Source organism: Myotis myotis, unplaced genomic scaffold, assembly GCF_014108235.1.
Source record: "Myotis myotis isolate mMyoMyo1 unplaced genomic scaffold, mMyoMyo1.p scaffold_m19_p_7, whole genome shotgun sequence".
NCBI classification, from domain to species: domain Eukaryota; kingdom Metazoa; phylum Chordata; class Mammalia; order Chiroptera; family Vespertilionidae; genus Myotis; species Myotis myotis.
Genome location: NW_023416379.1, coordinates 87,544,094 through 87,561,283, shown reverse-complemented (window position 1 = coordinate 87,561,283; position 17,190 = coordinate 87,544,094). Strand labels below are relative to the sequence as shown.

Here is a 17,190-nt window from a genome sequence, read left to right as displayed (position 1 = left end):
AGAAAATTGTATATAGTCAACTCTTGAGAATATTTTTACTGGGAATGTAGCACAAAAAAAATGGCCCTAATAGCTAGAGAAGAAGGTAAAGTCAAAAATAGGTAGGTTAATTTTGTTGTGTTTTATTTTGTTTTTTAAAATATTTCTAGGAATGATCCAATAGAAGATAAGGGACGGAGTGAAATTCTTGAGAGGGTAAGCCAGGCGAGGATCCAGAGGACAAATAAAGGGGTAGCTTGGAAGGAACAGAAGTATTTCTGCCATTTTAGAGAAAGTGATATGTATAAGTAAAGGTGGATTTGAGGAGAAGCTAGAAGGGAGGGAGAAGGAACCTAAGCCTTGAAATACACAAAAAGACCTGAAAAGATATAAGGAAAAACTCAGTAGGTCATTTTTTGATCACATATGATTCTTCAATGATCTGGTATAGCTCTGATTTTGACTTATTTTCCTCTCTCCCTTACTCAATTTCAGATGTCCTCTGTTTTGGAGGAGATATCCTAAATATCACAGGTATCTTTCAGTTTTCCTGAATATTTTATGGACTAAGGGAGGAAGACTATATTTAGGTGGAGTATGGCATATTTGTTTATTCAACATTGTTTGGTTATTTAATATATGCTGGGCTTGGAGAAACGAAGATGAGAAAGACACAATCTCTGGGGTCTCCCAGTCTAATGGGAAAGCCTTGCCCATATTAAGCTCACATTGCTTTACATTTTGCTTAGATTGAATGACAGAAAAACAAGTGCCTGTAGAGTATTCGTGAGTAAACTAATGAGAAACTTAGTCATTAGTAGCAGAAACTAAATGTAAGACAGAGAGGAGTAAAAAGTCTCCTATCTGGAGAACTCTTAGGATCATTAACAGCTTTATGCCACACTGTTGAACCATCTTTTAATTTAAACTTAAACCAACCATAAAATTACATTTGAATATGAACCTATATTTTATGAAGTACCCCTCATCATCTTTTAGTATATTGGTGGAAGGAAGATTAGCAAAACTATTATTAAACTACCCTTAAACTATCTTTAAACCTTAGTAACATTTCAGCTTCTACCTAGTCATCTTTATTTATATGCTCAAGTCATTTTGAGGATCTAAAGCAATATTTTAAGCAAGCATCATATATAGAGCCAAGAAACCTTGCCTGACACCTTGCATGATACCTTCTGCATTATTGGGGTCTTTGTCCTGGTCAAGTGAGTCCAGATATTTGACCTCTGTCAGCCTATCTTCTGTCTCTGCAGGGAATGTCCTCCTGGCACTCTGGACAGTGGAACAGAATCAACTGAGTGACATCATTACCCTCGTGGCAAAATGCAGTCTGGAGATACAGGAGAAATTTGGGGTCTACCATACCAGAGAAGGCCAGGACCTGCAGCTAAAGATAGGTAGTAGCTACTAAAAGATATCCAATTGGAAAACAACAACCACAGGAAAAAAAAAAAACATTATAAAAATTCCAAAAGATAAATTGGGTAAAAATATTTGCAACTTATATCATGTAGACAAAGGATGAATTTTTTTTAACATAGAAAGAACACAGAGAAATAAAAAACATATAGAAATAAAAAAACTAACATTCTAAGAGAAAAATGGACATGAATAAATAGTACATAAACAAAGAAATACATAAGATGGTCAACTTCATAATAAGAAAAATGCCAATTGAGATCATTTCTCATCTAAAAAATTCAGATGCTAAACATACTATTGAGGCTGTGAAGAGTAAGCCTTCTTATGTGGTACTGGTAGGAATCAACAATGATATAACATATGGAAGATGATTCAGTAATCAAGATTATAAATGCATTCTTTTTTAAATATATATTTTTATTGATTTTAGAGAAAGAGGAAGGGAGAGGAAGAGAGAGAAACATCAATGAGAGAAACATTGATCAGCTGCCTCCTGCATGCCTCCTACTGGGGATTGAGCCCACAACCCTGGCATGTTCCCTGACTGGGAATGGAACCAGCAACCTCATGGTGCGCAGGGCAATGCTCAACCAACTGAGCCATACCAGCTGGGCAAATGTATTTATTCTTTATCCCAGCAATCCCACTTCTGAACATTTATTCTATAGGAATACCTGAGGATACATGAAATGTCATATGTACAAGATTATTGATTACAATATGGTTTATAATAAAAGGTTGAAAACAGTCCATCTGTAGGAGACTGATTAAGCACTAAATATGTCTACTCAATGAGATTCTCTGCAACTTCAAAAATATGTTCTGCTATAGCAGTATCTCCAAAATATATATGAGAACAAGTAGTATTTCATTGTATGGATTGACTACAATTTGTTTCTCCACTCAGTTTTTTTCAAGTTATGGCTAAGAGAAGAATTCAGAGCCAAGACTCAAATTATAAGAGAAAGTTTTATTTAGAAAGTCACAGAGGTAGAAGTGAGCTGTAGAAGAAATGGGCTCAGGAAACAAGCTATAGCAAAAGGGCCCTTAGAGATTAGTGGGGAGAGAGAGATGCTCCTTGAAAGATGAAAGACGAAGAGGTTCAGGCATGCTACAGCAGGGAATAGAGAGCCCTGGGGCCAGAAGGGTGTGCGGAAAGGTACGGGTGTGCTTCATAGAGCCGCTATCTACTCACTTTTGCTGGATAATTGAGTGCTCACTTTTGGCTATTACAAATAAAGCTGTTATGAACATCTGTGTACAAGTCTTTGTGTGGACATACATATTCATTTCTCTTGGGTAAATACCTAGGAGTAGAGGGCCTGGGTCATATGGTAGATGTATGTTTACCTTTTTAAGAAATTGCTAATCTTGTCCTGATTGGGTAGCTCAGTTGGTTAGAGCGTCTTCCAGACATGCCAAGGTTGCAGGTTCAATCTCAGGTCAGGGCACAACAAGAATCAAACAATGAATGAATAAGTGAAATAACAAATTGATCTTTTTCTTTCTCTCTCTCTCTCTAAAAATCAATCAATAAATAAAAGGGAAATTGCTAATCTTTTTTCCAAAGTGATTGTACCATTTTATTTTCCCTCTAGCAATGAATGCAGGTTCCAATTTCTTCATGCCCTTTTCATTGTCTGTTTGAAGAACTTTAACATTTCTCGTAGTATGAATTTGCTGGAGATGTGTTTCCAGTGTGTGTATGTCTGGAAAAATCTTTATTTAAATCTTTTAATATATATATATTTTATTGATTTTTTACAGAGAGGAAGGGAGAGGGATAGAGAGTCAGAAACATTGATGAGAGAGAAACATCAATCAGCTGCCTCCTGCATGCTCCCTACTGGGGATGTGCCCGCAACCAAGGTACATGTTCTTGACCAGAATTGAACCCAGGACCCTTCAATCCACAGGCCGACACTCTATCCACTGAGCAACACTGGTCAGGGCTAAATCTTTTTTTTTGAAAGATATTTTCAATGGTATTAATTTCTAGGTTGACATATTTTTTTTCTCTCTTACATTAAAGCTGTTGCTCTATCTTCTAGCTTGTGATGTTTCCAACAAGAAATCTGCCTTCATCATTATTTCTTTGTATATAATGTGTCTTTTTATTTTTCCTTCTGGCTGTTTGTTTTTTTTTTTTTTAATTAATTTCATAGAGGAAGGGAAAGGGAGAGAGAGAGAAAAAAAAAACACCAATGATGAGAGAGAATGATGGATCGACTGCCTCCTGCACGCTCCCCACCAGGCATCGAGCCCACAACCCTGGGCATGTTCCCTGACCGGGAATCTAGCCATGACCTCCTGGCTCCTAGGTCGATGCTCAACCATGAGCCACGCCTGGTTGGGCTCTTCTGGCTGCTTTTAAAGATTTTTTCTTTATTACTGGTTTTAGGTCATCTTATGATGTGCCTTGGTATTTTTTAGTGTTTTGTTTTTCTTTTCTTTCTTCTTGTGCTTATGGTTCATTGAGGTTCTTTGATCTCTAGGATTTTAGTTATCAAATTTAGAAAATGTTCTGCCTTTATTTCTTCAATTTTTTTTCTGTTTCCCTCTTCTTCTGTCCAGTTACAACATGCTATACACTGCTTGAAATTGTTCCATGACTCACTGGTGCTGTGTTCACTGTTTTGTTTTGTTTTTCCATGTCTTTCATTTTGGATAGTTTCTATTGCTATTTATTGCAATTTTTTTTGCAATTACTTTTATTCCTGCCTTACGTATTTTTTATCTCAAGCCTTGTAGTTTTTATCCTTGGAAGTTTGATTTAGGTCCTTATTTATCTTTCATGTCTCTATTCAGCCTGTTCTCTAGGTTCTTGAATATATGGAATGTAGTTATAACTCTTTTTATATTCTTGTCTACTAATTTTATCTTTTGTGTTATTCTGGGTTGTGTTTGATTGATTGATTTTTTTTTTTCTCACTGTGGATCGTATTATCCAAAAAGTTGCATGTCTGGTAACTTTTAGTGTGTGCCAGGCATTGTGAATTTTACCTTGCTGAGTGCTAGATTTATAAAATCTTGCCATAATATTCTTGAACTTCATTCTGAGATGTGGGTAGCTTGATCCTTTAGGGTTTCACTTTTAAACTTTGTTGGATGGGACCAGAGTTGTGTTTAGTCTAGGGCTAGTTTTGCCCCAATCCTGAGGCAAGCCCCTTCAATGTCCTGAGAATTACTAAGTTTGACACTCTGGCCAGTGGGGACAGGAACTATTCCCAGCCCTGTGTGATATTGGGGATTGTTCCTTCTAATCTTTTCAGGTGATTCTTTCCCAGGCCTCAGGTGGTTTCTTCATATTGATGCACTTACTAGTACTCAGCTAAAAGCTTGAGGGACCCTGTACAGATTGCTGGAGTTTTTCCTCAGTAGGCACACTGCCCTATTGCCTCTAGCCACCTTGCCCTACTCACACTCCTAGCTTTGTCTCCAACTCAGGGAGTCTTCTGGGCTGCACCTGGGTTTCCACTCCCCAAGATGTGTCCTGGAAACTTGACAGTAGTTGGCATATCAGAGGGTTCACCTTGTTTTCCCATTTCTCAGGCATCATTGTTTTCCATTACCTGATATCCCAGTATCTTGAAAATTATGTTGTGTATTTTTCCAATTTATTAGTTCTGAACATTATGGTAAATTCACTACATGTTGTCCATACTGGCCAAAAGCATATGTCTCTGCCATTTTTCCCTTATTTTTAGTTGGATTAGGTGACTTAGCCCATGTCTATTAAAATATTATCTATTCATCAGCCCGGGTTACATACGAGGAGGGATGCTGTGGTCACTGTGACAGCAGTGTCTGAGCATAACCATTAGGTCTCTGCCAGCAGGCTTTAGTTGTCCATTAGAAGAGCAATTTAGAGACAAGACTCTTAGAAGTTTAGGATCTCTTGTTTCTTCCCCCATACACCTCTGACTTGTTTGAGTGTCTCTAGCTGTGTTTGAGACAGAAAGAAATCTGAGGCAAGGTGTTATTTTTCAAGTTGAGCTCATCTAATATTTCTGCAACTATGGGCAATACAAGATTGGCATGATGCAGAGAGCAGTGTGAGGATTCCAGACCCGTCCCTTTGTATATTCAGTTGAGTTTGGCTATTCACCACTTGCCTCCTTTTTTCTGGATAGGTCTGTCTGCAGGTCGGATTTCCCAGGTTATCGTTGGAGATGAGCAACGACAGTACCTCTTGGTGATTGGGCGGGATGTAGATGATGTCCAGTTAGCTCAGCGTTTGGCTCAGGCAAATGAGATTGTCTTGTCCTGGAACTGCTGGACACTCTGTGAACAGTACATGTTTGAAGTGGAAATCATGAAGGAGGATGAAGCTGTGAAGGTAAGAGGCTGCCACCATCCATTCCCATTCTGCAAAGGCCTTTCTCCTGCACATGGCAGGCAGTGCTCTGGTGGTGGTACATACTGCCTAACCAAAACAACAACCGTTGGAACTCTATTTTGGAGGGAGGTGGGGGATATTTCCCCAGAAAGATGAGGCGGAACAGTAAGGCTAAAAGGATAAATAATAAACAAAGGAGATGGCATCCTCGGCCCCTATGTTAAGGAACCAACAGTAATTCAGTTGATGGGTGGGCACAGAATTGAGCAGTTTTCTTTCTATAGTTAAGAGATATGCGGATCACTGACCCATTTGATTTTGATGAGCATTTTGACAAGTGCCTCAATTATCTGCCACATTACCGGACAAGTGCTAGTAAGTTACTTTGTTCTTTCTACCCAAGCCCAAAATGTTAAAGATTAATTTTCAACAAGGCTGGAGACATTTCATTTGTTTTCCTTTTCTCAGATACTCTAAGAACTGCCCTGGAGTTGGATCCAGACTCTGCACTTGAGCAAACTCTGCGGAAGCACATAATGAAAAACCTCTTGAAGAAGGTTATTTTCTAGTTCTTGAGTCATCGTGTAGACTGTGCATGTGTTTGTGTGAACAAGTGTACATTTATATGTGATGTCCTATTTGCACTGACCCAGTTTGTTTGTCTCCTGCACCAATTATTGTGATGACCTGTCCTAAAATTTTAATTAGATTTCTCAATCCTAGAAAGTAAAAGCCATATTTGTTTTTCAGTTTGTCCCTCAAGAAACTAATATACTGTATAGCAGGGTATAGAGTAAGTATATACTTAATTAATATGTGTTGACTAAGTGTGTATATATAAACATATGTAATGACTAATGGAATTGGAAATACCAACTAACTCTTAGAAAATATAAAAGCTTAACAAGTTTCAGCAGTGAATTAGATTTAAAGTCAAACCATTTTCATTCCAAGTGTACTGGTTTGTATATCTTATATATCTCTCAAACCTGAATTTTCTTTTAAGATTTGGTCTGATACCCTTAACTTATTTTGTCCTACTCACCACAGAAAGTAGAATTAAAATTCCTAAACATGATACTGGCAGTTGGCAATACAGGCAGGGTAACTCACTGTCTTTGTAGATTGACGAAGGCCAACCTATGGAGTATATATCTGAATTTCGTACCGTGACTATGGTTTTGGTCAGCCTAGAATTTCACAAGACAGGATGGATGTTGCATTTGTGTCATCTTATCCAGGAGGCTGCATTGTACATCTCCACAGTCATAGAGAAAGGGGGTGGCCAGCTGAGCCAGATCTTTATGTTTGAGAAAGTAAGTACAAGGGGACCTGAGCCATAAGCATTAAAGGTGAGTGAAAAATAATAGTCTTGTATGACCAGTTTGCCTCTCACATAACACAGGCATAAGTCATATATCCTGCTACTTATTTTGCAACATGCTATTTTACATTAAAACTTCAACTAGTATTAGTCAAGGAATAGAATGTTCTAGTTAATTGTCAGAGAAATCAAGGGTTACTCTCTATATCCTTTTTGGTTTAATTCTTGTTGAAAAATCCTTGTGAAAGCATAAAGAATATTCTTCTGACTCTACTAGTAGAGTAAATGTAATCAGATCTTTCTTAGATAATTAAGGACCTTGAAAAAGAGTAGTTTCAATACTTGACATTAAAGGTGAAGAAAATGGAAGCACATAGATTTAGCTCAAAGTATGCACTAGAGATTGAATTTTTGAAGTGCTTGCCATTAAATTTCCTTAAGTTTTAATTTTTAATTCTTTGGATTGTTAAATTAAGATTTTATTTCTTCTTCTTAAATCTCTATGTTGGTGTGGCCTAGAGCATTCATTTCGTGAATCTTATAGAATCCTGTCTTCCTAACAGAAGACCAGAAAGGACCTGGCTTCATTCAGGGGAGTTGGTTCATTTGCAGCAAGCCATACTCCTTCCCCAGATAAGCTCTCTTCTTTCTTGTTCTGTCCTAGGGCTGCATGTTCCTCTGTGTGTTTGGCCTTCCTGGGAATAAGAAGCCAGATGAGTGTGCACATGCCCTGGAAAGCTCTGTCAGCATCTTCAACTTCTGCTGGGAGAATCTTACTGAGACCAAGTGAGGAGGAAGGTGGGGCAGAGAGGAGCTCCTCAGGCCCCGGGGGCTCTTGGGACATGGTAGGAGGCTATGACCAGTAGCAGGGTTTGAGGACATCCAGAATCTTCCTATCGGGGAGGGAACATGCTAAGGGAAGTCAGAAAACAAAATCTATTAAGAAATCACTAGTTATAGAACAGTATCCTAGATACCCAGAGCAAATGAAGATAAATTTCTATCCAGTGGGGTGGGAGAGGAGGAGGAACAGAATGCACATAGCAAGACTGAAGAACACTGCAAATGTGTGCATTAATATAATACAAATAGTATATATGTATGCGGAGGGGATGCAGAACAAAGGTTGTCTATCCACCTATTAGGGAGGGGAAGTAACCACGCTGGTTAATGCTCTCCTTCTGGCTTTCACTCTTGGTCTTTCCCAGACCCAGTAAGTGTTCTGGAATTCACACTGGTATGATCACCCTCCTCTACATTCACCTCGCCTTCCCACCTTCTATAAACTCCTAGTCCTAATTAATAGAAAATTCCATTTTCCCGCTAGTTGCACTATGACAAGGTTGGTTGGAATTTTTCAAATGACATCTTTTTCCCCACTAGAAAACTATGGGGAAAGTGTATACATGAATCAATTTGAAAAATAGTTGTATCTAATGTTAGCATTGATTCAAAGATGATTTGCTTGCCATACTTAATCAAGATGAATAAAATTATGTCACATATTTATACAATGCTTTAAATTTTATAGAATACTGTAATATATGATACCAGTGTGAAAATTTTCTCTGTCTTTATGCATGAGGAAAGTAAGACCACAGAAGATAAATTATTAGCATATAGCAGATCTGGTAATGAAACCCAGATCTTCTGTCCTCAAATTCTGTCACTTTCATTACCCCACAACTGCCTCTTATAAAATATAAATACTCTCCAAAAAAGTAAGCATATATTACAAAATGATATAATTGTAGAGGCATACTCAGAATGTTAGTACTGAAATTTACATCATCTAATCCAACTCCTTATTTTACAGGTAAAGGATGCTACAGTTGCTTCTTATATACTCCTACTCTTAGCCCAGGATAGATATGTGCTGGCACTTCTTTTAGGCATGGGGGGCGGGGGGGTCTACAGATGCTTCTACAGCCTGCTTTCAAATCTTATCTCCACTATGGTTGTGCTGGGCCTTCTCATCCAGTGCTGGTCTGTTCTGCTCTTGCATTTTGCATTGACCTATATATTTATATATTGAAGAAAGAACATATTCTTCATTAATGAAGAACATTTTTATTTTTTATTTTTTTAACATATTTTTATTGATTTCAGAGAGAAAGGAAGAGGGAGAGAGCTATAGAAACATCAGTGATGAGAGAGAATCATTGATCTGCTGCCTCCTGCACACCCCCTACTGGGAATCCAGCCTGCAACCTGAGCATGTGCCCTGACCAGGAATTGAACCGTGACCTCCTGTTTCATAGGTTGATGCTCAACCATTGAGCCACACCTGCAGGGCAAAAGCATTTTTAAAAGAAGGAAGGAACATGGACTTCCAGGAAGAACAAAGGGGCTCATAAAGTATAATAGAAAGAAATAAGAAGTAACCAAGGGAGAAAAGTGTTATTTGTTTAATTATCATTGTCTTGTTAATAGCTGAGTTTCTTGCATGCATATCTATATCCATTCAACAAGCATTGGTTGAACACGACCGAGTCATTCATGTGCTAAGTTTGATGGACATAAAGAGAAATGGGGCACTACCTCCTCAGCTAAGTAAACCACTCTCTTTAGTGCAATGAAACTTAACTACAGGAATAAAATGCTGTAGGAGCTGCAACAAAGTGCTATGAAAAGAAGTAGTTAATTCTCACCAAGATTCCAGAGAAGTCATAGCTATAGAAATAAGTTTGAGCCAGATTGAGAATAAAAGGAGTTTAGTATGTAGAGAAAGTGGGGAAAGGCATTTTAAACAAAAGAAGCATGATGAAACATTATAAGATTTTTAGTCTTGTTATGGCAGCAGAACCAACTGCCTAGTTCTTGTCTTGGGTGTCTCTTTTATTCGCCCTGGGCAGTTGGCCCAGTGAATAAATGGTAAGAGTCTTCACTCCTGTCATTCTGGTAATTCTGCAAGAGAATTTTAATGTCTCAGGAGACAATAATGTTAGGATTGTTGTTACAATTCATGTTCTATGAACAACTTAAAATTGTTTATTTGTAGATTTAACTTAAAACTATGCTCACTGAACCCTCTTTCTCCATCCACATATCTTGTTATTTCTCACAGGAAATTTTTACATCAGTTAACTAAATCTACTTATTCTCTGTTTATTGCCACCTTTGAACCTTTGCTCACTAGAACAGTATATGACCTCTCTTAAAATAATTCATATTTCCAGTACTTTTCCATCCATCGACTAGGCAGGACCACTTCTCCCTTCACCTTTCTCTACTCGAACTCTTACACTCTAGCCTTCTTGAACTATTTAGTTTTGCAGAAGCACACCAGATTCTTCAAAGACTATGCTTTTCCCACTAGACAGAATGCTGATGCCCCATTTTGGCAGTACTTCAACTTTCAAGATCCAATCATATGTCTTCCTTTATGAAATACTTTTTTTTCTCTCCAGTTAATGCTTCCCTTCTGTTGGCTCTGTTAATTTGCTGTATTGATCTCTAATATGTAGTATTTGTCTTGTTAACCTATAATTATGTCTTTTCTCCTTCCTCGATCCCTATCACTCTACTCCTCAGATGGAACTTTTCCAGGGAAGGGTATTCTTGTACAGGTCCGCATTGTATAAAAACCCAGCCCAATTCTTGGTACTGTACATACTACTCAATGCCTATTAAATGGATGAATGTATACATGTATGAATGAATGAAAAAAATATTACTTATTTTTAAAATGTATATCCCAAAGTCTAATTTGCTTCAGGAAGCCTTCCATCAGCAGCCTGATGTTTTGGTTATTCCTTTACTCTGACATTCTAGCATTATTTGATCCATTCACCCAGTTCTGACATCGGTTGATCTATTTAACTTTCAGGTTTTATCTGAGGCAGTGTGATACAGTGGAAATAACACTGGTCTAGGAGTCAGAAGGCCTGGGTTCTCATGCTAATTCTGCTGTTGACTGTTGCTGTGTAGCTCTGGGAAAGGGAATTCACTTTATTAGTTGTTGGTGGTGGTGGTGGTCAAATGGGGTCCAAATATTTTCCCTGTATACTTCACATGTTTGTTGTTCATTATCCCTTAAAGGATCAGATGAAGTAGTCAATTTGAAAGAACTTCAAAAAGCATATACAAAGTATCTGACAGATATAAAGTATTTTAGCCATTTTACTAATAATTACTCCCCAAGTAAAACTCCTGGAGTAGGGGGGCCATTCTGTTCCTCGTGGTTATTTCCCTAATATTCATTATTTTGTACCCATCATGTGATGTAGACTGACAGCAGCCTCTGGCCTTTTTCATCCTGAGCTCTAGCACTAGCCTTCTGGATCTGAGTAATGGCCAATCTAGTGCCTGACCTGGAGGCTTCTGACTGTGTTGTTGCTTTTCTGATCCCCAGGCTTGTTTCCATCAGTATCACCAATGGACCAGTATTCTGTGGCGTGGTTGGGGCAGTAGCAAGACATGAATATACAGGTAGAATAGGACACTGGACTGTTAGTTTTCTGACCTAGGGGGTAAAGATGGAGGAAATGATCCAAAAATTCTGCATCCTTTTTTTTTTTTCTGCCTCCTTGACACAGTTATTGGCCCAAAAGTGAGCCTTGTGGCCAGAATGATAACTGCTTATCCAGGTTTGGTGTCTTGTGATGAGGTAACATATCTAAGATCCATGCTTCCTGCTTACAACTTCAAGAAACTCCCAGAGAAAATGATGAAAAACATCTCCAACCCTGGGAAGACGTATGAATATCTTGGCCATAGAAGATGTATGTGAGTGTCATTGTGTAATAGTTCATTCCCGTCTCTTTTACAGAATCAGGCCATAGGAGTAATCAGTGTTTGATTGTATGACATTAGAAAGAAAGATGTTTCTAGGACCGGCCTGCTGAAATAAGAGACATAAGAGAAGGGCTTTGTTCCCGAGAGCCTCAGTTTTTATGTTTAGCTCTTCGTTAGTGCCTCAGTGAACTTGTTATCCAACAGGAAGAGAATAGCAATAGGTCATTAATCTAGGTGTTATTATTTCTTTCTGTACTTCATACTTCCCTGAACCTAGAACAATCAATAATACTTCTTTCTCCCTTCTGCCAAATTATTTTAATTTTAAAAAAACTCTTTTTTACAGAACTCTCTGTCTCTTGAGTTATCTGAAAATACTTAGGGGGATAATTTTTCCTCTATTAATTGGAGGTATGTTATCTATCTATTCCAATCTATTTTTAATAGAAACATTTCCCTTTGTCTGTTTTCCTAGCATGTTTGGGAAGAGACATTTGATCAAAGTGAGAAATAAAAGTCACCCTTTGTTAGGTGAGTTTTCTTTTCTATCTTAAATTGTATATTTTTCAGCTATAGATAATGGTGATTGTGATTTTAAAAATTTCAAGATTAAATGCTTCTAAGTTGTATCAAAAATAGAAAACAGCCTTCTTAGTGCATTTATGTTCATTTTGAAGAGGACTTGCCATTTCTTTTCCATATTGAATGTTTAAATTTCAGGGGAAGTCCTATCACTTTGCCTGAGATGTACCAACATTTAGTGAGAATCTGTGTAAGTCAGAGTTCAGCTATTGAGATCTGACCAGCTTGTTGTGGCTCACCTTTAGAGGGAAATTCTTCATCCTTAGACAGTGAAGATAGCCCCAAGACTATTGCCACTTACACTGTAAATTCTCTCTCTTTATATTTCTTTTATCTGTATATATTAGATAGTTCATTATTTTTATATAGCAATGACAGACTTTGACTAAAAATTATTATTATAGAAATTTTTACAAAAAGCTAAGACATATCCATGTGGTACCTAATTGTCCAGAATGTCATTACTTAGGCTCTGGAATAAACCACCATGCCCAGCACACATCAATAGAGGCCAAAGTTAACTTTCTGGGAAGATATGTGAAGCTTCACCAAAGAATGGGATTCTGCCAAGAATTCTGGGGGAGAAATGGCATTCTGAGACTTAATTTTACAAATTAATTCAAATAAATGGAGTCTACTAAAAAGCACAGGAGTGTTAGGTGCTCCCTGTCTCTCTACAGACCGAGAGAAAGAACTAGAAGCCTTCCAAATGGCACAGCAGGGATGTTTGCACCAGAAGAAGGGACAGGCAGTTCTGTATGAAGGTGGAAAGGGCTATGGAAAAAGTCAGCTGTTGGCTGAAATAAACTTGCTGGCCCAGAAAGAAGAGCACAGGTAAAGACACCTGCTTTCTGACTGGACATGTGCTTCTCTTGGGGCTCCTTTCCTTTGTTGGTGAGACTCTTGTATCATTAGATTCCGCATCCTTGGGCTGGTAGAGTGAGTAACCTCTCCATGGGTCAACGGCCTTCCCGTGACCATAGTAACATTCCCCAGGGTGTTGTCATTGAAGCTGAAAGAAGCAGATTCCAAGCAACACTTCTATGCCATCCAGACCCTCATGGCCATCTTCTTTGAAATTGATACATGCCCAGCCTTTTACCGGCAAGAGTGCCTACATAAACAGCTTTGTGGGAAAGTGGAGGAACCACTTCACTGCCTTTTTAATGACCTCTTCTTTGTAAAGGTAAGGAAGGCAGTGGCTTTCTGAATTGGATTACTGATGTTATATATATACTATGAGGCTCAATGCATGAATTCATGCACCATTGGGGTCCCTTGGCCTGGCCTGCAGGATTGGGCCGAAACTGGCTCTCCAAGGGGTCCCGGATTGCAAGAGGGCGCAGGCCAGGCCGAGGGACCGCACTGGTGCATGATTGAGGCCAGGGAGGGGTGCGGGAGGTTGGCCAGCCAGGGAGGGACTGCAGGAGGGTTCCAGGGTGTGTCTGGCCCATCTGGCTCAGTCCTGATCAGCTGGACCCCAGCAGCAAGCTAACCTACTGATCAGAGTGTCTGCCCTCTGGTGGTCAGTGCACGTCATAATGACTGGTCAGCCTGTCGACTGTCTGTCCCCTGGTGGTCAGTGCATGTCATAGCGAGTGGTTGAGCAGCCTTAGCATATCATTAGCATATTACTCTTTGATTAGTTGAATGGACGACCGGACACTTAGCATATTAGGCTTTTATTATATTGGATATGGGCTAAGAACACATAATTAGCAATGGTGGAAGTGAGGTTTGAAACACTTTTGACAGCAAAACCCCAGCTTTCTCCTTTTTGAGGAGAGTGAATTCTAGGATTGACTCTGACGCTTGCTAGTTGTATGTCCTGGCACAAATCACTTAGCCTCGCTGAGCTTCAGTTTTTTCACCTGTGAAAATAAGTTCCGTACTTACAGGGTTTTTGCATGGATTTTAAAGGACATGGTATATAAGAGGTTGCATTGTAAGTGTGAAAGTGCTAAATCCATCAAGATGATCCTGACCAGTTGAGCATCCCTTGCAGTTGTATCCATGTCTTCTCTAGTCAGTTTGCAAGTGTTGCTCTTTAAGCCGACCTTTCCTTTCGTTGGCCATGGAGGATGTCACTTGAACCAGCGTCTGAATCTCAAAGGCTTCCAGTGGTCCAGGGTGCACGTGGTACCCAATAGAGTGTAGGCTAAGAATTCCCTAGTCCACATTCTATTTTTTCATCCTCCATCACTTTTTCTAATCTACCAAGCTTGCAAGGCATATATTTAATGGAAAACAGAGAAAACTAAAATCTGTTCAATCCCTCAGCATAGCTCTGTCTTAAGACAGGCCTTGCCTAGGGCTCTGGCTCTGGCCCTGCCAAAGTGGTTAAGGAGCAGCCTCACTTTGGTTCTCAGGTCCATGATAACTAATGTGCCTTGGCCTTGCACAATGTTAGGTGATGTCTATTGCAGTTGTTTCTGACAAGTCTCATGCACACATTAACCTGGTATGCTTGGAATAACAGGTACTGGAGATGTCCAAAGTGACATTGCTAGTCTGACCTGTCATTTTATTTCTTGGTCATGACCCTTTAAGAGTTTTCCAGAGTCTAGTATGGAAAGGATCTATCTCTCTAACTACCAATGTACCCTCTGGACTATATATTGATGTTTGTAACACTCTGCCCAATACTGTATAAACCCATTCTCACTCAAAATAGAATAATTTTCGATTCCCTTTTGAGAATCTGTATATTTTTATTAGATTGTCACTTTGAATGCTAATATATGAGTAATTCTTCTGCTCAGTTTCCCTTATCCTTTGAAGTTTCACACATGGATGACCTGGCCAGACAAAAGAAGATTAAAGAGTGTTTTTTTCAAGTGCTACAGGAGGTGGGTACTTTTGCTACATACCATTAACTCTTAATATGTGGAGATGGCTTATGCTCATTTTATTTTTTTTAATGAATTTTAAAAATATTTTTATTGATTTTTTTACAGAGAGGAAGGGAGAGGGATAGAGAGAAACATCGATCAGCTGCCTCCTGCACACCCCCCACCAGGTATGTGCCCGCAACCAAGGTACATGCCCTTGACCGGAATTGAACCTGGGACCCTTCAGTCCACAGGCTGATATTCTATCCAAACCGGTTAGGGTGGCTTATGTTCATTTTAATCTAGCCACCTCATACCTTGACTTAGGCATTTCTTAGCCTTCTTGAAAGATATCTTCATTGTATCTATTTTTAACCTTGAATCCATCATATAGCACAGCATACAATACAGGTCTTCGCTTCTTTCTGTTCCTGTTTCTTAATGAAATTTTAACAACTTGATTTAAAATAGTGGGTTGTAAATGCAAGTGCATAGCTATTAAAAATACAGATACTTAGACCTCGTACCCAAAATTACAGAATCTATAAGCGCAAAAACTGTGATATAGCCATTCTAGAAAGCAATCTAGAAGTAACAAGTCAAATTTTAAGAACATGCATTCTCTAGACCCAGCAGTTCCACTCCTGGATTCATATCCCAGGGAGTCTGTTTATTGCAGTGTTTGTCTGTAGAGGCTAAGGAGACATTGGCATGAACTCAGAGATGAACACCGTGGACTATATTGCGGAAGTTAGAAGTAAGGGAAGAGATGAAAACATAGCGACACAGAGTGATCTTAGAAACAAAGAGAAACAATGAATCTGTACTATAGTGCCATTTATATAAAAACAATATTCTTGACAAAACAAGTATGCACATTTACAAGGACAACATACAAATGAAAGGTTGAATGATTAACACATTAAAATAGTTCCATGTGGCAGTGGGGAATGTGGATAAAACCAAATACATTTTTTAAGTCTACATGAGTGGGGCTTGGAAATTGGTAGTTTTAGCAAGTACTCCCAGGAAATTCTGATTTGCAGCCTGGTTTGGAAATGACTAGTTTAAAGAATTATGAATTCCCTTTGCACAAGGAAATATTTGAAAGCTTTAAGTTTCATTTGGAGAATATTTTTGTTTATTTTTTTGTTAGAGTATTTTCTTGTCCAAAGAAACTCAGTACATTTCTTTAGAAGTTAGATATACAGGCTACATTTTGTATTTATAAAGTAAAATACTACCTGGACTTAGGTTACATTTTACTCTGAAAACCCCAGGCTCTATTGACATTTTATTTAAATTATTGATGAGAAAGTCATGGTAGATTTGCAAGTCAGGTGACTTCATTTCTAATCAGATGTTGTCATTGTCTCTTTGCTGTTATTTCCAGGCAGTGAGGGAAACACCACTGATTTTCCTCATTGATGAGGCCCAGCATATGGATGCAGCTTCCTGGGAGTTTTTGGGAACATTACTCTCCAGTGTTCCCATCATCATGGTGATGACATTGATGCCTACCTCCACCCTGTGTGGTGGAGCCCAGCATGTCCTGCAGAGCCCTCAGGCTATGCTGAAGCCCATTTCGAAGTTAGCAGCAAACTCACTATTGAAAATGGCATGTTGGGAACTAGGGGCGGTGAGCATCCCCCAAGAGCTGCAGATGTGAGTGGCTGGGACTAGCTGGGCATTTCATGAAGGGAGGAATGGCATTAGTAACCATGATGAGACCCAAGACTAGATGTAAGGGTAGACAGTCCTATAAACCAGTAAGGGCTACTTCCCTGGGCTATCCACCAGGTTTTCACAGGACAGATAGGACTTGGATGGCTTACTTAATGCGTCAGTTATATGTGGTCAGGCCAGTTTCTGCCAGGCCATTTAGCAAGGGAACATTAGTTCCTTTTAACATCAATAGAAGCAAAATAGTTAAAAAAGAAAAGTTACTGCCAATA

At 38.9% G+C, this 17,190-nt stretch overlaps 1 protein-coding gene across 1 annotated transcript in view; it reads left to right on the top strand.

The window, feature by feature from the left end:
- LOC118660771 (adenylate cyclase type 10-like) overlaps nt 1-17,190 on the top strand; it is a 41,387-nt gene that overhangs the window by 6,280 nt on the left and 17,917 nt on the right. The window contains 14 exon segments of the mRNA XM_036318432.1: nt 475-513; nt 1,254-1,397; nt 5,556-5,761; nt 6,046-6,136; nt 6,230-6,318; nt 6,886-7,077; nt 7,750-7,871; nt 11,440-11,516; nt 11,624-11,813; nt 12,298-12,353; nt 13,085-13,238; nt 13,401-13,590; nt 15,167-15,253; nt 16,629-16,900. Coding sequence (XP_036174325.1) covers nt 475-513; nt 1,254-1,397; nt 5,556-5,761; nt 6,046-6,136; nt 6,230-6,318; nt 6,886-7,077; nt 7,750-7,871; nt 11,440-11,516; nt 11,624-11,813; nt 12,298-12,353; nt 13,085-13,238; nt 13,401-13,590; nt 15,167-15,253; nt 16,629-16,900 — 1,909 coding nt within the window.